General features: G+C 56.0%; 1 protein-coding gene across 1 annotated transcript; it reads left to right on the plus strand.

Moving 5' to 3' along the window:
• The first annotated feature begins 640 nt into the window (after nucleotides 1–640).
• ACACB (acetyl-CoA carboxylase beta) lies at nucleotides 641–20,174 on the plus strand. The gene is made up of 51 exons (XM_005424108.2): nucleotides 641–772; nucleotides 1,550–1,688; nucleotides 1,941–2,050; nucleotides 2,195–2,276; nucleotides 2,670–2,768; nucleotides 3,057–3,166; nucleotides 3,417–3,527; nucleotides 3,685–3,894; nucleotides 4,197–4,367; nucleotides 4,599–4,760; nucleotides 4,941–5,104; nucleotides 5,611–5,761; nucleotides 5,838–5,941; nucleotides 6,521–6,602; nucleotides 7,219–7,364; nucleotides 7,442–7,592; nucleotides 7,669–7,803; nucleotides 8,208–8,354; nucleotides 8,431–8,619; nucleotides 8,918–9,018; nucleotides 9,098–9,186; nucleotides 9,265–9,389; nucleotides 9,665–9,778; nucleotides 9,861–9,974; nucleotides 10,335–10,424; nucleotides 10,518–10,636; nucleotides 10,866–11,003; nucleotides 11,409–11,508; nucleotides 11,600–11,707; nucleotides 11,887–11,943; nucleotides 12,531–12,572; nucleotides 12,641–12,856; nucleotides 12,932–13,087; nucleotides 13,364–13,567; nucleotides 14,027–14,182; nucleotides 14,418–14,540; nucleotides 14,855–15,124; nucleotides 15,440–15,537; nucleotides 15,674–15,794; nucleotides 15,957–16,067; nucleotides 16,269–16,412; nucleotides 16,494–16,614; nucleotides 16,760–16,856; nucleotides 17,011–17,107; nucleotides 17,313–17,448; nucleotides 17,755–17,932; nucleotides 18,059–18,171; nucleotides 18,683–18,837; nucleotides 18,991–19,161; nucleotides 19,646–19,782; nucleotides 19,903–20,174. Exons 1-51 carry the CDS (start codon nucleotides 653–655, stop codon nucleotides 20,027–20,029), a joined length of 6,711 nt encoding a protein of 2,236 aa, XP_005424165.1. The 5' UTR covers nucleotides 641–652; the 3' UTR covers nucleotides 20,030–20,174.
• Nucleotides 20,175–20,188: the final 14 nt, after the last annotated feature.

Here is a 20,188-nt window from a genome sequence, read left to right on the forward strand (position 1 = left end):
GGTCGGATAGGGATGTCCCGGTTAGGGAGGGCGGGTGCTTGTGGTGGGTACATTACTGTTGGTAAAATTGGGGTGCACATGTGCTGGTGCTCCTCGGAACCACAAGGTGATTCCCCCAATCCTGCTGCCTTTGAAGGGAGGAGAGCCAGTGTCCTTGGCTGTGTGACAGCAGTGCCACCTGCAAGAACCAGGGCAGGGGGTGCCCTCCAAAATCTCTGGTTTGGATGTGGGGCAGCTCACTCCCTGCTGGCTGCACCGGGAAGCTCCCATGGGAGCACAGCTGATATCGAGAAGAAACAACTTGGAAGCCAAATGCTGCTGCCTGCCCCCTCCGGCTGCTCTGCTCTGGCTAAAAATAACAAACCTTTAGCTGCAGGGACATGTTGTGACACTCGATAGCCCGACGGTGGCTCTTGCCACACAGGGTTTGAGGTGGTGCTGCCAGCAGTATCCATGCTGCTCTTCCATCCTTCCACAGATAAGGAATTTCCTTATGTCCTGCCTGAGTCACATTGTAAATATGGTTGGTGACCTTTGCAGAACAGGCTTTGCAGGGGCTTTGGGGCTGGGGGAGGGCTCATTGGAGTAGCTCTAGGCTCTCTGGGGTGGTCCTGGGCTCCTGGCTGCCACCACATCCCACCACAGGCCCAGCATGTCGGGGCCAAACCTGGCGAAGAGGAGCCACAGGAAGATGGACCTGCAGCGGGATTTTTCCGTTGCCTCCCCAGCCGAGTTCGTCACCCGCTTTGGGGGCAACCGTGTCATCGAGAAGGTCTGTCCCACACGTCACTGCTTTTCACAGGGATGTCTTTGAGCACTGCCCAAATGTCCTGTGTCTGCCAGGCTTGGAGCAATGGCACCCCAGAGCTGTTCATCCCATGGCTTCACTCGCTCTCATGGGCTGGGACAGGGAGCCCCATGCAGCAGCTTGGCACAAACGATGGCCAAAATCCCATCCTTGGTTATGCCCAGTGCCAGACATCAGCAGTGTTGTTGAGGAGTCTCATGCTCTGCTGGGGTGTACAACCAGCTGTTGGAAATCTCCTGATTAGCACAACCCCCCTGCACTGCTGTCACAGACATATTTTATGAAAAATCCTTTCATTAGGATCTTTTCTCCTTAGAAGCTGAGAAGCTTCAGCTTCTCCATGTTTTGCTGCCTTGGAATGTGATTTGGAGAATTGTTTACCCAGCTTGTGAAATTGTTTTTACTTGATGACCAACGACAGCCACCTGTGTCGAGGCTCTGAGCAGTCACAAGATTTTATTATCACTCTTTTTTATTCCTTTCAAGCATTCTGATGAAATCCTTTCTTCTATTCTTTAGTATAGTTTTAATGTATCATTTTCTTTTAATATAATATATATCATAAAATAATAAATCAGCCTTCTGAAACATGGAGTCAAGATTCTCATCTCTTCCCATGTCGGGGATGCCCTCAATTCCTACATTTGGTGACCCCGAGTGAGGAACATTACCACACAGTGCCATCCCTTGGGGTAGCAAGGCCAGGGTTCACCCTGCCACCCCCTGTCCCTGTGTCCCCAGGTCCTCATTGCCAACAATGGCATTGCTGCTGTGAAGTGCATGCGCTCCATCCGCCGCTGGGCCTACGAGATGTTCCGCAACGAGCGCGCCATTCGCTTCGTGGTCATGGTCACCCCCGAGGACCTCAAGGCTAACGCAGGTAATTCCTGAAAATATCCCCAAAAAGGAAGTTCCCTGCCTGGGGCTGAGCTGGGGCAGCCCTTTCCTGCCTGGCAATTGAGGGCTCTGCACAGCCTGGAGTCACACAGTTTACTCCTGCGTAGCCAAATCCAGGAGTAAATAATTTTTCCCTGCTCCAGCCTCCCCGGGATGGAGGATTTGGGAAGGGGATCTGGCTCAGGGGATCTGGCTCAGGGATCTGGCTCCCACCGCTCCCCGTGCTCTCTTGCAGAGTACATCAAGATGGCAGATCACTACGTGCCTGTCCCTGGAGGGACAAACAACAACAACTACGCCAACGTGGAGCTGATTGTGGACATTTCCAAGCGGATCCCAGTCCAGGTAGTGGCCATTTGTGTCTCCCACCTCCGTGCCAAGGGCAGTTCCTGAGCAGAGGGGACACCCCATAAGGGGGTCATGTCCCTGTGTGCTGAGGAGCTGGGCACGGTGGGAGATGCCACCCACTGCTGCTTCTCCTTGTGCCAGGCGGTGTGGGCTGGCTGGGGACACGCCTCAGAGAACCACAAGCTGCCAGAGCTGCTGCAGAAAAACGGGATAGCTTTTCTAGGTAAGGTCTCTCTGCTTCTCTGTGCTGGGAGTTGGGCTGGTGTGTGCACTCACAGTCACTGCCAGGGACACTGCACTGGGAATGCCCCTTTGGTGCCTCTGGCATGCCCAGCCCATGGAGTGGCAGTCCTCAGGCTGGTTTCCTGGGGCACTCCCAGGAATCCTGCTGTTTTTTAGGTTTCCCTGTAATGTTCAGGCTGATGCAGTGTTCACAGAGGAACACTGGGTGGGAGCAGACCTTGTGGGATTCCCAGTCCTGAGCTGGGCAGTGGGTTTGGGGAGGTTCCTTTCCTGCATCCCCAGTCCTTGCAGAAGGCTGGTGGGGCCAGCTCAGTGATGTGGGGATGGGCTGGTGGATTGAGCATCCCCTCAGCTCTTTTCTCCCTCTCCAAAGGTCCCCCCAGTGATGCCATGTGGGCACTGGGGGACAAAGTTGCCTCCACCATCGTGGCTCAGACCCTGGAGATCCCCACACTGCCGTGGAGTGGGAGTGGTGAGTGCCTCTTCACAGCCCCCACACCCTCCCTGCTCCTCTCTTCCCTCCTCCCTGCCTCTCCTTCCCCCAAAACAAGCACCAGGATGGGGATCTTTGGTCCATCTGGCCACACATATTGGGGACCCCATTGCAGCAGCTGATTCGGGCAGAGGGATTTTGGAGATAGGATTTTGGAGTGCAAGGAAACAGGAGAAATGATGGAATCCTCAGCTCCCTGGTCACACCCAGCATGCCACCCCAGCTGTGCCACCCTGGTGGTGACCACAGCCCTGGCCATATCTGCAGGTCTGGTGGCTCAGTGGTCTGAGGAGGACCAGAATCAGCAGCAGGCCATCAGCATCCCCCTGGAGACGTACGCGCAGGGCTGCGTGAAGGACGTGGAGGAAGGCCTGGAGGTAAAGCTGAGCCTGTAGGCAGCTGCTTATCTCTTGCCCACCATGATTCCTCCTCAGAGCCTGCCTGTCCTGGTCCTTCTGCCTCCCAGCACACACCTTGGTGACACAAGGCTGTGCCAGCAGCAGTTTGTCTCACTGAATGAATGTCACTTGGGATAATCCTGCTCGGGGATGCCTGGAATTGTGTGGGCTTTCAGGGTGGTGTGCTGGGGTCCAAACACTACAGTCACCCCAGCCCTGACCCTCTCAGGTGGCCACAAGGATCGGCTACCCCCTGATGATCAAGGCAGCAGAAGGTGGCGGGGGCAAAGGCATCCGAAAAGTGGAGGCAGCAGACGAATTTAGTGCGTGTTTCCGGCAGGTGAGAGGTGCCTGGAACCCCCATCCCTGTTCCGTCCTATCCCGGCAGGGTCCTGCTCCCGCCCGGGGCACCTCCCACTTCCTGCCGCAGCTCTGCCTCCATCCTGGGATGAATTTCGGGGAGTGATGCTAGAGCAGGACTCTCTCCCCCACTGCAGGTGCAGGCGGAGGCGCCCGGATCTCCCATTTTCCTGATGCAGCTGGCACAGCACGCGCGGCACCTGGAGGTGCAGGTCCTGGCAGATGAGTACGGCAACGCCATCTCCCTCTTCAGCCGCGACTGCTCCATCCAGCGCCGCCACCAGAAGATCATTGAGGAGGCACCCGCCACCATCGCTGCCCCCGCTGTCACCGAGATGATGGAGAAGGTGGGTGGCCTAAGGGCAGCAGGAGGTTTTAGTGGGAAACTGGGCTGGGTTTATTGAGGTTTTAAGGAAGGGAGGGATCCTGAGCTGAGCAGGACTCCCTGTCTAGGGTGGTGGGGCACAGGAGCAGCCTCCCCAGGGAAGCAATCACAGCCCTAAGTGTGCCAGAGTCCAGGGAGCGTTTGGACTTCCAGGCACGCGTTAGGTTTTGGGGGTGTCCTCTGCACAAGCAGGAGCTGGATGCTGATCCTGCTGTTCCCTTCCAAGCTGGGATTCCATGATCCAGGGGTTTCCCTCTCCCGCAGTGCGCTGTCCGCCTGGCGCAAATGGTTGGGTACGTCAGTGCAGGCACCGTGGAGTATCTGTATGGGGAGGACGGGAGCTTCCACTTCCTGGAGCTGAACCCCCGGCTGCAGGTGGAGCACCCGTGCACGGAGATGGTGGCGGACGTGAACCTCCCGGCTGCCCAGCTGCAGGTACCTGCACACACGGCTCACTGCAGGGGTGTTAGAGGAGGCAGTTTGGGCATTTAGGGAGGAGCACTGGGCTGGAGCCTGGCAGAGGGAAGCTGCCCCCTATCCCAGCATGGAGGGTGCAGGTGAAAGAGGTGTGGCAGCTTTCCTTCTACTCTGGCTTCCCATTGGGAACTCTCCATTCAGACTCTGGCGGTGTCTCTCTGGCAGCTCAGGCCTTTGTCTCTCCTGCAGATTGCAATGGGCATCCCCTTGCACAGGATAAAAGACATCCGGGTGCTCTATGGGGAGAGCCCCTGGGGGGACACCCCCATCTCCTTCCACAGCCCCTCCAACCCCCCCGTGCCCAGGGGCCACGTCATTGCTGCCCGGATCACCAGCGAGAACCCTGAGGAGGTGAGCTGGGGTCGGGGTGGGGACAAGGGGACGCTGCCACCTGTGGGGTTGAACTGGGCATGGTCCTCCCCAGCCAGACAATGTTCATGGGATCGGTGCAGTCCATGGGGGTTCCCCTTCCCTGTCTTGCTGCACGAGTCTCAATCCTGGTTCCTCCATCTCTGCTCTGTTTTGGCTCAGGGTTTCAAGCCCAGCTCGGGGACGGTGCAGGAGCTGAACTTCCGCAGCAGCAAGAACGTCTGGGGGTACTTCAGCGTGGCAGCAGCTGGAGGGCTGCATGAGTTTGCTGATTCCCAGTTTGGACACTGCTTCTCATGGGGAGAGAACCGGGAGGAGGCCACCTCGTGAGTGTGGCAGGATGAGCTGGAGGGCGTGTCCTTGGGAGGAGTCACAGTTGGTGTGTGAGCTGGGAAAAGTGCTTTTTATCTGACAGGACCAGAATGGTGCTGCTGTGCTAAGCACCTGGCTGTCTGACCAAAGCCAGAATGTTTTGGACTGTGGTTGTGCTACAGTCTCAGTTCATCCACCTGGTCCTCAAGGACATGAAGTCGTCTGCTGGGCATTGCTTAGTGCGATCAGCACCAGTGTCCATCAGGAACTGAGCAGCAGTTTCATGGACAGGCTGATGGGGCTTGGAGTAACTTGATCTAGTGGGAGGTGTCCCAAGCCATGACAGGGGGTGGAACAAGAGAATTTTTAAGGTCCCTTTCAACCCAAACCGTGCAGTGGTTATAAAGGTGCTGGGGGCTCAGGAGCTCATTGCCCTAGGCTCTGAAACTCCCCAGTTCCCTCTGCTGGGCGCCAAGTGCCACCTTCTCAGTCATCAATGAAGGGCTTTTCTCCCTGAAAGGAACATGGTGGTGGCCCTGAAGGAGCTGTCTATCCGTGGGGATTTCCGGACCACGGTGGAATACCTGATCAAGCTGCTGGAGACAGAGAGCTTCCAGAACAATGAGATCCACACGGGCTGGCTGGACCACCTGATCGCCGAGAAAATGCAGGTGGGGGTGATGCCCTGTGGTCACCACTTCCTTTCCTTGGGTTAAGATCCAAACCCTGTTGGTTTTGCCCCCGCAGGCAGAGAAGCCAGACACGATGCTGGGGGTTGTCTGTGGTGCCCTGAACGTGGCAGATGCTGCTTTCAGAACGTGCATGAGTGACTTCCTGCACACGCTGGAGAGGTGCGGAGTGGGGGCTGCACAGGGGGGGCTCAGTCATGTGGAGTCATCTGATTCCACCAGATTAGGTTGCTCCAAGCCCCATCCAACCTGGCCTTGAGGAATTCCAGGACTGGGGCAGCCACAGTGGAGACCTGAGTGTTGTTCTTCTGGGACATTTTCCTTCCAGTTTTGCTTTACAAATTTAGTGACAGTAGCACTGTGACAGGCAGGGACAGGGGTATCTGGATCCTCAGCTATCACTTTGGACAGTAGGAAAGGCTTCCCATGGCTGGGAAAACAGTTTTCAAGGGGAAGTGGCTTGGCTGTGCAGTTTGTTTTTGTTGTTGAATATCAAGGTTATTCTTCCAGGCTTGGAGGACTCCCAGGGCTCTCCCATGTGCCTTATCTGAGTGTTTTCCCAGTGCCTGGCCTCCCTCCAGGTCTGGCTGTGCAAGGTGCTCATGTGGGTCACTTAAAGCTGACACTTGTCCCCTCTGGTCACCATTGTGCCCTCCCACCAGGACTGGGAGCACTGCTGACATCCCACAGCTTGGAGAGGCTGGGAATGCCCTGAGGCCTGATCCCTCCATTGTGTTTCAGGGGCCAGGTGCTGCCAGCAGCCTCTCTGCTGAACATTGTCGATGTGGAGCTGCTCTATGAGGGTGTGAAGTACATTCTGCAGGTGAGGACAGGGCTGTGCTGCCCCCAAACCAGCCACAGTGCTTCTCAAAGGGTCAAGGACATGCTTCTGTCCCAAGGGAGAAAACTGAAATAAATACAAAGCTGTCCTTTAAAAATGGGCAACATAAAAATGAGCTTAATAACCTCATAGCCTTAATAACCTCATTTTAACCTGACAGACATTTTCATACACCCCGTTGCCCTGAGTTTATTAAGGGACTTCATTTTCTTGCTTTTAAACCAAATTAGTTGGACTTCATGCAAAACTCCTTACTCAGGATGAACGTGGCAGGTGAGCCATGTGCTGCATGAGCTCTGGGCTGTGAGTTAAACCAGTTCTGGGCTGTGAGTTGAGTTAAACCAGTTCTGGGCTGTGAGTTAAACCAACTCTGGGCTGTGAGTTGAGTTAAACCAGTTCTGGGCTGTGAGTTAAACCAGCTCTGGGCAGAGTTGAACAGCTCCTGGGTGCAGCCTGAGGTTGTGCCTCCTGCCTTCCTAGCACAGCCCCATCCCATGGCAGCAGCCATTGCACTGAGCATGGGGAGGTGCCTCCCCAGCTCCCAGCCTTGCTGTCCAGTGTGTTTTGGGGTTGCACTGAGGGTGTCCCCTGCCCGCAGGTGGCCCGCCAGTCGCTGACCACCTACGTGGTCATCATGAACCGCACGCACATCGAGATCGACGTGCACCGGCTCAACGACGGAGGGCTGCTGCTCTCCTACGACGGCTGCAGCTACACCACCTACATGAAAGAGGAGATCGACAGGTACCCTTTGCCAGGGCCCTCATCCCTCCTCCCCAATGGCCACCAGCCGGCTGGTGACACCTTTCCCTGTCCCTTAGGTACCGGATTACCATCGGCAACAAAACGTGCACCTTCGAGAAGGAGAAGGACCCGACGGTGCTGCGCTCACCGTGCGCGGGGAAGCTGCTGCAGTACATGGTGGAGGACGGCGGCCACGTGGACGAGGGGAAGGTTTATGCAGAGATCGAGGTGAGCTTTGCAGAAGAGCTGGAGGAGCAGCATTTTTGGTGCTGCTGGCTTGGTGACCGTGTGCCTTCCTCGCCAGGTGATGAAGATCATCATGACGCTGGCGGTGGAGGAGGCGGGGCAGCTGCACTACATCAAGCGGCCGGGGGCGCTACTGGAGGCCGGCTGTATCATCGCCCGCCTCCAGCTGGATGATCCCTCCAAAGTGAAGCCTGTGAGTCCCCTAGGGGCTGCTATCCCCTCCTGCCAGCTCCCAGCTGGCATCCTGGGAATGCTCCCCAGGAGCCAAAATGGAGGAGCTGCTCCAGTGGGGCATCACATGCCATGTCCTTGGGTTGTCTTTGGGTTCAAGTGCTGCTCCACATGGATTGGTCTGCTTCCTCGATGTGCAGGCGCTCACATGCACTAAAAAGTGCATTTATTGCATTAAAATCTCCAGTTTTTCCATGTTATTTTCATCATGAGACACTGTCAGATCCACTATGCTCAATGTCAGGTGCTTCCTCATATCTGACCCGTACCATGGGCTCTGCTGGATTTCTGGGGCAGCTGCAGCTCTTGGGAGCTCTGTTTCTGCCAACAACAACAGTTGAGCCCACCTCCCTCTGCCCTCTTCAGGCACAGCCATTCACAGGGGGGCTCCCAGCCCAGCAGACCCTCCCCATCACCGGTGAGAAGCAGCACCAGGTTCTGCGCAATGTTCTGGACAACCTGACCAATGTCATGAACGGCTACTGCCTGCCTGAGCCCTACTTCAAGACCAAGGTGGGTGTCAGGCACCATGGGTTCCACCCAGTTGCCACGAGGCCAAGTCCAGCAGCACCAGCTTCTGGTCCTGCAGGTGAAGGAGTGGGTGGCACAGCTGATGAAGACCCTGCGGGACCCTGCCCTGCCCCTGCTGGAGCTGCAGGAGATCATGACGAGCATTTCGGGACGGATCCCGCTGGCTGTGGAGAAGTCCATCCGGAAGGTGATGGCGCAGTACGCCAGCAACATCACCTCCGTGCTCTGCCGCTTCCCCAGCCAGCAGGTGAGTGCCAAAGGGGGCTCACATCCTCTTCACTGGAGCCAGCTGGGAGCTCCTGCCTCAATTTGTGCTGCCAAGATTTTATAACAAATGAAACGAGGGAGGGAAATCTGTGGAGGTTGATATTTTATATGTGTATTTGCTTCTATGTGTGCCTTTCTTTTTTATATTCATTTGTTACTTTGCATTTTTCAATATGGGGAAAAAAAACAAGGGAAAGGCTCTGGGTGGAGTAAGCAAAGGAGGAGATGGCAGCCTCATGCCCCTGAGCCACCCTGGACCTTGTCCCCTCTCCCCACAGATTGCCAACGTGCTGGACACCCATGCAGCCACTCTGCAGAGGAAGGCTGAGCGGGAGGTCTTCTTCATGAACACCCAGAGCCTGGTGCAGCTGGTGCAGAGGTGAGCCCCATACTGTCGGTGACCCCCATGTCCCCCCACAGCCACCTCCTCACAGCATGATGGGCTCTTTGCTCCCCAGGTACCGCAGCGGCATCCGGGGCTACATGAAGGCAGTGGTGCTGGACCTGCTCAGGCGCTACCTGCAAGTGGAGACACAATTCCAGCATGGTGAGGGCTCGGGGCTCTCTGGGGGAACTGCAGGGCTCTCTGGAGGAGCTGCAGGGCTCACCAGACCCTGCCCCACAGCTCACTACGACAAGTGTGTCATCAGCCTGCGGGAGCAGTGCAAACCCAACATGACCCCCGTGCTGGAGAGCATCTTCTCCCATGCCCAGGTGGCCAAGAAGAACCAGCTGGTGATCATGTTAATTGTGAGTACAGCTCATGCCTGAGACTCCAGGAGCAAAGGCTGGTAGCAGGGAAGAGTCAAGACAGCTCTGCTCTGCTTAAGTGTCCATTCCTGCCTCATTATTTATTTTAATTATTTTCCCTCTGTGGTGTTGTGTGACTATGCTTGGGTCAAAGAGAGCCCATTTTTGTGCCTTGGGTCTTGTCCCCTTTGGCTGCATGGGGCTGGGGGTGCAAGGTGAAGCCATCCCACACAATGATGAACCTGAGCTGAGCCATGGTGGTTGTGACATTGCAGGACCAGCTGTGTGGCCGTGACCCCACGCTGACAGATGAGCTGACAACCATCCTCCATGAGCTGACACAGCTCAGCAAGACCGAGCACTCCAAAGTGGCTCTGAGAGCCCGGCAGGTCAGCCAGCACCATGCAGTGCCATCCCATTCCTGTCCCTATCCCTGTCCCCCAGGCTCCCAGCTCCTCTCTCCCCTGGCAGGTGCTCATTGCCTCTCACATGCCCTCCTACGAGCTGCGGCACAACCAGGTTGAGTCCATCTTCATCTCTGCTATCGACATGTACGGACATGAGTACTGCCCTGAGAACCTGAAGGTTGGGAATTGCACATTTTTCCAGAGGGAATTCGGGTGGCTTCAGGGAGGGGGTCTGGCTGGAAGTGGTTTAGTCTTAAAAACAGCTAAAAATCACTCAAAGCCCTGCACTAGTGGCTGTGTGGAGCAGAGGAGGGCATGCACCCCAGTGCTGCCAGTCCCTATGCATTGCTCCATGTTCCATTTGGGAGGGAACAGATGTATGGATTCATGTTTGGCTTTAGTGCTTTCCCCATGGTGGGCTGGGTGTTCCATGGCACCCTGGTGACCAGTCCTGCACAGCTCCACATTGAGGGACCCCGTAAATAGAGCAGGGAGGTCTCAGTTCATCCTTGCTCTAAATTTTCCTTTCTTCCCACAGAAACTGATCCTGTCAGAAACCTCCATCTTTGATGTGCTCCCCGTGTTCTTCTACCACACCAACAAGGTGGTGCGCATGGCAGCGCTGGAGGTGAGGCCTGGGGGGCACAGAGGGGGCCTGAGGGTGGCATGGGGGGCCCTGGGGTGGCAGGGGCAAGGGGATACCTCCTGTGTCCCCTCACAGGTGTACGTGCGGCGGGGGTACATCGCCTACGAGCTGCACAGCCTGCAGCACCAGCAGCTCTCTGATGGCACCTGCCTCGTGGAGTTCCAGTTCATGCTGCCCTCTTCCCACCCCAACAGGTACAGGGGTCCCTCCCACACACCTGTCCTGCTCCCCTGGACACAAAGCTTTTCTTTTCACAAAGCTTTGAGGTTTGTATCATCCCCTCTGTGCAAAGTGGGTGCTGCCACCACACCGTCCTGTTGCCAGTGGAGCAGGATGAGCCTTCTCTGGGTCAGGGTCCCCTGTGGGAGCTGTGTAGTCCCACATGGTGCCTTCTCCACAGCTGACACTTGCTCCCCATGGCAGGATATCCGTCCCTATCAGCATCTCCAACCCTGACCTGGCCCGGCACAGCACTGAGCTCTTCATGGACAGCGGCTTCTCCCCCACGAGCCAGAGGATGGGAGTCATGGTGGCCTTCCGCAGATTTGAAGATTTCACAAGGTGGGGGTGCAGGGACATACCTGGCTAGAGTTTGTGCATTTTGGGTCATTGGAGAGCAAAATGGCGTGGAAAAGCCACAACTGGGAGCAGCTGGACTGTGCTAGAGGCAGCTCCCGTTCCCAGCATAGCTGCAAACTGGGTATTCTCAGTACAACACTTACCTTGTGGGGACATGAGGAATATGGGGAAAGCTTACATGGCACAGATTAAATCCCTTTGAACATTAACGCAGCAGAGCTCAGAGCTGCATTTCATAAGCTGCGGGTTGGCTGTGGGATGGTGGGGCCATTGTGCTGGTACCTGTGTCCCTGTCACACTGTCACAGTGGGTCCCTGGCGCTGTCCCTTCAGGCAGGAGGTGGGCACAACATGCTGGCTTGTGACCCCACCTCTGCTGTTTGGGCAGGAACTTTGATGAAGTGATCTCGTGCTTCTCCAACTCCTCGTCGGACAGCGGGCTCCTTAGTGATGCACAGGCCACCACCTACGATGAGGAGGACACCAAGGTGGGCATGAAGCTGCTGCTGGCACCCCCAGGTGGTGTTGGGACAGCATTGATGCTGCTGGCCAGGGTTGACTGTAGGGTTTTGTTGCCAGAACATTCGTGAGGAGCCAATCCACATCCTCAACATCGCGCTCTGCTCAGCTGACCACGTGGAAGATGAGAAGCTGGTGCCCATCTTCAGAGCCTTTGCCCAGTCCAAGGTCTGTTGCTGCGGCTGGACCCTCTTTTTGTTAACCCTGCAAGCCAGAACACTGTACCCCAAGACACTGCCTCCTCTCCATGCAGTGCACCCCAAAATGCTGCAGTTTAGGTTTTGTTTGCTCCCTTGGTGGAGATGTTTAAGCTCTCTTAACTGGTGGCATTTTCTGTTTCTGTGTAGAAAAATATCCTTGTTGAATGTGGTCTCCGGAGAATCACATTCCTCATTGCCCAGCAGGTGAGTGCAATTGAGATTCTGACATCTGTAAATACCTTACAGACACAGCTCTGAGTGATGGATGGACCCACTGTGCTTCAGGAGCTGGGAATTAATTAATGAGCAATTCAATGAGTGATTCATCTCCTATATAATCCTTTATCCTGCTCATGTTTCCAGTAATGTGGTTCCTGCAGAGCCACTCCATAGCTTTAAGCTGCCTTTAGGAGCCATCACAGAGTAGAAGCCCAGAGCGTTTGGGGTGAGAAGGAACCTTAAAGTTCATCCTGTTCCACTCCCTGCCATGGGGTAGAACTCTCCACTGTCCCAGGTTTCTCCAAACCCTTTCCAACCTGGCCTGGGACACTTCCAGGGGTGAGGCAGCCACAGTTTCTTTGGGCAGCCTGTGCCAAGGGCTCACCTCCCTCGCAGGGAACAATTTCTTCCTGAAATCCAAATGAATCAATCCCTCCCAGCCCTTTTCCCTTTAGGGGAGAACAAAGCCTGCAAAGTTTTTTTTTTAAATGGAGAATCAATCAATTTTAGAATCAGCAGTCCTCTGTGGACCAGGCCTATTCACGTTGCCTTCTCTCTCCCTTTTGCTGCAGAGAGAATTCCCAAAGTTCTTCACGTTCAGAGCCAGGGACGAGGTAAGATCCCGTGGGAGCGGTGCCGGTGAGGCGCCGGCGTGGCCCTGGCTCACGGCTGTGCCTGGCAGTTCGCAGAGGATCGGATCTACCGGCACCTGGAGCCGGCGCTCGCCTTCCAGCTGGAGCTGAGCCGCATGCGCAACTTCGACCTGACGGCCATCCCCTGTGCCAACCACAAGATGCACCTGTACCTGGGGGCTGCCAAGGTTCAGGCGGGCACCGAGGCCACCGACTACCGCTTCTTCATCCGCGCCATTGTGCGCCACTCCGACCTCATCACCAAGGCAGGGTGGCACCCGGGGGCGCAGTGAGGGTGCAGGGGTGGCCTGGCCCTTGCTGAGCCACCTGCCTCATCACAGGAGGCTTCCTTCGAGTACCTGCAGAACGAGGGCGAGCGGCTGCTCCTGGAGGCCATGGATGAGCTGGAGGTGGCCTTCAACAACACCATCGTGCGCACTGACTGCAACCACATCTTCCTCAATTTTGTGCCCACCGTCATCATGGACCCGTCCAAGGTGTGTTTCCTCTGTCCTGGAAAAGTTGCTCTGTCATCCCCTGTGCTCAAGACCACTGCACAGATGGGCAGCCAGCCCCCACCATCTTTCTCTGTCCACAGTGGAGAGGGTGGATATCAGCACCAGGCCCATGGAGAGACAGAATGGGCTCACCCAAAGCAAATCCAAAATGGCTGTTTGGGGTGGACATGCAACAGGGCTGCTCCAGCCTTGGCATTGTGTGTCCAGTGTTGTCCTTGAGGTCACTAACCCCCCTTTGTGCCATCTCCTGCGCAGATCGAGGAGTCGGTGCGCTCCATGGTGATGCGCTACGGCAGCCGCCTCTGGAAGCTGCGGGTGCTGCAGGCCGAGGTGAAGATCAACATCCGCCTGACGCCCACTGCCACCGCCATCCCCATCCGCCTCTTCCTCACCAACGAGTCTGGATATTACCTGGACATCAGCCTCTACAAGGAAGTGAGGGACCCCGGCACTGGCAGCGTGAGTAACCCCAGTAGTGACTGCAGGAACCCAGCCATGGCTGCCCGAGTGCTGCCAGCTCCAGCAGAGCTTTAGGGGGGCTTCTGCAAAACTCCTTGTGAACCCGCAGTGCTGGTCTGCCCAGAGCCCCCAAACTTCCAACAGCATTCCCACAGCTGGGTTGGTTTCATCCATCTGTCTGCATCCAGTTGGGGTGGTGCTTTGTTCAAAATGTGCTGAGCTTCATCCGTCTGGGTTCCTTGGGTTGATGCTGGTGTGGAGCTGGGCAGTTTTGAACGCTGGAGGTGATGGTCAGTGTTAAGGTGTCACTAGTACTGGCAGCACATCAGTGTGACAGTCCCCTCAATAGCAAAAAAATGGGTGGAAAATCACCTTGACCAAGCAGGGCTCAGCAGTGCTCCAGAAAAAGGGTCACCGTGACATCCAGGAAAGGCATCAATGCTCTGCTTTTCTCTCCAGATCATGTTCCAGTCATATGGGGACAAGCAGGGGCCTCAGCATGGGATGCTCATCAACACCCCCTATGTCACCAAGGATCTGCTTCAGGCTAAGCGCTTCCAGGCACAGTCCTTGGGCACCACGTATGTGTACGACTTCCCAGAGATGATCAGGCAGGTGAGTCCAAATTACTGCTCTTTATCCCCACCCTCCCCAAATATTCCCACCTGAGGAAAAGGTCCTTCTCCTCCGGCCGTCAAATGAGAAAACAAAAAGAGCCCAAGCTCCAACATTTGTGGTTATATGAAACATTTCTAAACCAATTCCTAGCTCTTGGAATTCCTGAAACTAGATGATCTTTAAGGTCTCTTCCAAGCTAAACCATTCCAAGCAATGTGCTGTGTCTCCATAGGCTCTCTTCAAGCTGTGGGGCTCCTCAGACCTGTATCCCAAGGACATCTTGACCTACACTGAGCTCGTCGTGGACTCTCAGGGGCATCTTGTGCACATGAACAGGGTCCCTGGAGGGAATGAGGTAGCAGGGAATGATTTTGAATTGGTCAAAGGAAGCAGGTGGGAATGGCTGGTGGCTTAGTCTGGCTGTGTTTAAAGCTTGGGAGATGCTCCTCAACCATTTTGTCTGTTGGTAAATGCTGCCTGCAGCTCAGCCCCTCAGTGTCTCTTGGACGTGGCACTCAGTACTCTGGTCTAGTTGACAAAGTGGTGATCAGTCAAGCATAGGACTCAATGATCTTGGAGGTCTTTTCCAACCAGGTTAATTCTGTGATTCTGTAAATGACTCTGTGACTCTCTGGAGATTCCCTGTAACCTTGTGCCGTTTCGAGGCAGGTGGGGATGGTTGCTTTCAAAATGAAGCTGAAGACCCCCGAGTACCCCAAAGGCCGGGACATTGTGCTCATCTGCAATGACATCACACACAAGATTGGCTCCTTTGGGCCTGAGGAGGACCTGGTGTTCCTGAGGGCCTCGGAGCTGGCACGGGCTGAGGGCATCCCCCGCATCTACATCGCCGCCAACAGCGGCGCCCGCATCGGCTTCGCTGACGAGATCAAGCACATGTTCCAGGTGGCCTGGGTGGACCCAGCCGAGCCCTACAAGGTGTGTGTGCACCTCCCCTCCTGCAGCACAGGAAACAACTGAGGGTCTAGCTGGGGAAGGGATGAGCAGAGTTAAACTGGGATGTCAAGTTGTGGGATTAGAGCAGGAGTGAGGCCCTACCTGCACCCAGCACCATGGGGATGGTTCCTTTGGCTTCTCCCAGGTGGTGTCAGTGCTGGCATGGCTGCTCTGTCCAGCTCTGGTCCCTGAGCTGCTGCACAGCATGGTTTGGGATAGGTTTGGGAAGGGGCCATGTCCCATGTGAGCATGTGTGTCGGGGGCTCCACAAGTCATCCTTCTCCTCTTTCCTTGCAGGGGTTCAGGTACCTGTACCTGACTCCCCAGGACTACACGAGGATCAGCAGCATGAACTCGGTGCGCTGTGAGCACGTGGAGGAAGATGGGGAGTCCAGGTGAGTCCCATATCCCATGAGACATACAGAGCCACCCCAAGCTCTGCCCTAACCCCACCAGCTCCCACCTCAGCATCCTGCCAGGCACATCATGCAGGTGAGTGCTTCCCACACCACAGCTCCACTTTCTCTGCAGGTATGTCCTGCTGGACATCATTGGGAAGGACAATGGATTTGGGGTGGAAAACCTGAGAGCTGCTGGTACCATTGCTGGGGAGTCCTCCCGTGCCTATGACGAAATAGTGACCATCAGCATGGTACAGTGGGGCTCTTCCCCTCTCTGCTCCTCCCCTCTGTCTTGCTGGCTCTTCAGATCACTATGGGAGGGGTGACAGGATGCAGCAAGCCCTTCACAGCATCCTTCTCCAGGTCTGTGCTGCAGCCCCAGTGACCCCAGGTGTCCCTTTGTGTGTGCCCAGGTGAGTTGTCGTGCCATTGGGATCGGTGCCTACCTGGTGAGGCTGGGCCAGCGTGTCATCCAGGTGGAGAACTCGCACATCATCCTCACAGGTGTCACAGCTCTCAACAAGGTACCAAGCTCTGGTTGCATGTCCTCCATGGCACTGTCCTTCTCACCACTACCTGTGTGTGCTCCTTCCCTGTCCCATGGAACATCAGCCTGGATAGAGGTGTAAATTCATCCTCAGCCTAGAGGGAATTTGCCTGTGCAGAGGTTTGGGCTGACAAACAGAGCAAGGGAGCAGCTCCTGTGTCAGCATGTGTTTCCCTAGGTGCTGGGACGGGAGGTGTACACATCCAACAACCAGCTGGGAGGAGTGCAGATCATGCACAACAACGGTGTTTCCCATGTCACTGTCCCAGATGACTTTGAGGGGGTCTACACCATCCTGCAGTGGCTCTCATACATACCCAAGGTAGGAGGGTACTGCAGGGGGGAAGGAGGGGGATGTCACTCATATCTGGCTGGTGACCTGCCCTTGGGGTCTCCCTTACAGGATAACCAGAGCCCGGTGCCTGTCACTGCTATAGTTGACCCTGTTGAGAGAGAAATTGGTTTTATCCCTTCCAAAGTGCCCTATGACCCCAGGTGGATGCTGGCAGGGAGACCCCATCCAAGTAAGTGAGAACAGCCCAAGGTCTGTGCAGCACTGCTCCCAAATGCATCCTGTAGGTGCAGAAGATGCTCTTGGCTGTGGGTTGGTGCTCAGGAACCCTTCAGGGCTTGCCCTTGCACCACTCCATGTTTTCCTGTGCTCTGCAGCTCTCAAAGGGACCTGGCAGAGCGGCTTCTTCGACCAGGGCAGCTTCATGGAGATCATGAAGCCATGGGCTCAGACCGTGGTGGTTGGCAGAGCGAGGTACTGCCAGGAGCAGGGATCCTGCATGTGTGGCCCCTCACCTTCAATCCCTGTCTGTGGCACTGGTTTTGGGATGGTGGAGAGGGAGCAGTTCTCTGGTGGGGCTGGGGTGGAGGGGAACTGGCCTTGCTGAGCCCACCCTGCCCTGCCACAGGCTGGGAGGGCTCCCTGTGGGTGTCATTGCTGTTGAGACTCGCACCGTGGAGGTGACAATACCTGCTGACCCTGCCAACCTGGACTCAGAGGCAAAGGTAAGTGGGGTACAGCTGGGGCCAGGTGGCATCTGAGAGGAACTGGAGGAAAGGGAGGAGTAATAGCTCAGCATGATCCTTGGGCATAATTTTCCTTAATTCAGGTGAAATCAGGGGTGCTGGGGCAGTTTGTTTTCTTCCTGCTGTTTCATGCGGCATGCCAGGAAGAAGTGGCACAGTCTCAGCTGCTCACTGTCTTTTCCAGATAATCCAGCAGGCTGGACAGGTCTGGTTTCCAGACTCTGCTTTTAAAACAGCCCAGGCCATTCGGGACTTCAACCGGGAGCACCTCCCGCTGATGATCTTTGCCAACTGGAGAGGCTTCTCCAGCGGCATGAAAGGTACCTGTGCTTGGGATGCCCACATTCCCATGGTGTGTGACAAAACTCTGTCACCTCTGCCACCCCACAGGGTCCTGGGATGGCCCAGCCTACCAGGGTATGCACCACTCTGGGATGTGGGGTTGAGTTGGGCTGGGGAGGTCATGGGGCATTGCAGGGCAGAGGTCCCAGGGGTTGGTGGTTTCCTGCTGGCTGGTTTTGCAGGATGCTTTGTCTCTCCAGTAGAGAAGGTGGCTTTGGGCAGCTGGGAGGAGGCTGGGACAGTGGCAATGGTTCACCCAGCCCCTGAGTCCCTTTGGCTTTCAGACATGTACGACCAGATGCTGAAGTTTGGTGCCTTCATCGTGGACAGCCTGCGGGACTTCAAGCAGCCGGTGCTGGTGTACATCCCCCCTCACGCCGAGCTGCGCGGCGGCTCCTGGGTGGTCATCGACTCCACCATCAACCCCCTGCACGTGGAGCTCTATGCTGACAAGGAGAGCAGGTCAGCATCTTGAACACCTGTGTGTGTCATCCAAAATACCCGTGTGTGTCAGCTGCCTGGACATCTTGTCCTAGGATTTATTCTCCCGTGCACACCAGTCCTTGTTTTACCAAACTTCCCTTCCAGGGGAGGCATTTTGGAGCCTGGAGGAACAGTGGAGATCAAGTTCAGAAAGAAGGATTTGGTGAAGACCATGAGGAGGATTGATACAGTTTATGCCAAGCTTGTTGGACAGCTGGGTAAGGAAAGGGAGTTTTGGGTTGTGGACATTGGTGGTGGTAAGTTAATTATGAGGCTCTAGCACTTTGGTGGCAACCACCAGGAGTCCTTTAGTGTCCTTCTGGGAAAACTCTTCATGTCTTCTGTTGGTGGAGCTGAGAGGATGTGGTGGTACTTTAGAACACCTGTATCTCCTGGGGGTTCTGTCAATGGGTTAAATGGGGCTGGGGTCTTCTCCCATGCTTTGAGATGAATTATGGCCATGGCCACGTTGAATTGGTTCCTGCTGCATTGGGAGTTCCTTTCCCCCATGTCCCTCCAGCCTGCTACAACATGATCCCACAAAGTCCTTGCAAATGCCATCTCCCCTGTCATGTAGCAGGCAGCGAGTGTGGTGTGACCTCTTTGTGACCATGTGTGGCTCTGGTGTCAGTGTGCCAAGGAACGAGCTGTGGCACTGGGCGTGGTGGCTGATGTGGGAGCACAGAGGTGGCATCACCGGGGGTCTGCTCAGCCCGCTGTGTCCCGCAGGGTCCCCCGAGCTGTCGGAGGCGCAGCGCAAGCAGCTGGAGAAGCAGCTGAAGGCGCGGGAGGAGCTGCTGCTGCCCGTGTACCACCAGGTGGCCGTGCGCTTCGCAGACCTGCACGACACCCCGGGCCGCATGCAGGAGAAAGGGGTCATCACGGTGAGCTGGGCTCCGGGGAGGGGCTCCGAGGTGACAGGCAAAGGCGGGGGGAAAATCCCTTCCCTGTGACATCCCTGTCCTCCGCCCTCCATCCCGCCGGAGCCGGGAGCCAGCAGCCGCCGGCAAACCCGGGCTGTGCTCCGGTTTCCGCAGGACATCCTGGAGTGGAAGAGCGCCCGCTCCTTCCTCTACTGGCGGCTGCGGCGGCTGCTGCTGCAGGAGATGGTGAAGGGGGAGGTGCTGAAGGCCAACAGCGAGCTCAGCCACATCCACATCCAGTCCATGCTGCGGCGCTGGTTCATGGAGACCGAAGGAGCTGAGAAGGTACCCCCAGCCCCGGCCTCCTGAGGCACCTCCACAGCCAGGGCATCCCGAGGGATCTCACCTTGCTCTGCCACCATTCAGAGATTTCAGTAGGGTTTCAATGTGTGATGGGAATGTGTGAGGATGGCAGTGAAGCAGCCCTGGTCTAGGACTGGCTCTTCAAATCAGGTGACTCCAGTTGGGTACTGGTGCTCAGTGACGGCAAAATGGTCCCCAAATAAACATTTTTTACTTCCCAGAGCAAAAATGGGGTTTTTAGCATTTGGGCTGCTCTCAAATGACACACATGTTGCTGTGCCTGCCTCAGGAAGCAGGACATGCAAAGGAACCATGTTTTACCCTTTTGCTTTTTAAATGGTTTGCAAATAGGTGCAGGTTAGGGGGGAAAAATCCCATGGCCTGGATTTGAGGCTCAAGGAGGAAGCGGGGAGGCTTGGGCTGTGCAGGCAGCAGAACCCCCTGCCCACAGTGCTGCTTTCTCCAGGGCTACCTCTGGGACAACAACCAGGTGGTGGTGGAGTGGCTGGAGAAGCACATGCAGGAGGAGGATGGCACCCAGTCAGCCATCAGGGAGAACATCAAGTACCTGAAGCGGGACTACATCCTCAAGCACATCCGGAGGTGAGTGCTGTGGGAGCTGGCATGAGAAGGGGTCCCTGGGATGGGCACAGCAGGTGGTGGAGCCCAGGCAGTTCTCACTGCAGCCACTCAGGAAACCTCTCTCTGCCCTGTGCCTTTCAGCTTGCTCCAGGCCAACCCTGAGCTGACCATGGACTGCATCGTGCAGATGGCTCAGCACATCACCGGCCCACAGAAGGCCCAGGTCGCCCATCTCCTGTCCAGGGTGGACACTGATGATCCCTCCTGATCTGGACAATCGCCACGGGGTAGGAGAAGCACCAGGACACAGTCAGACCTCACCTGCCCACCTGGCTCCTCAGCCCTTGAACTGAAGCCTTGGACTCTTGCTCATGTGCCTAAATAAAGGACACCAGTGCTTTTAAGTATTTTAAGCCATGGAGATGGT

This window comes from Geospiza fortis, unplaced genomic scaffold, assembly GCF_000277835.1.
Source record: "Geospiza fortis unplaced genomic scaffold, GeoFor_1.0 scaffold145, whole genome shotgun sequence".
Lineage (NCBI taxonomy): Eukaryota > Metazoa > Chordata > Aves > Passeriformes > Thraupidae > Geospiza > Geospiza fortis.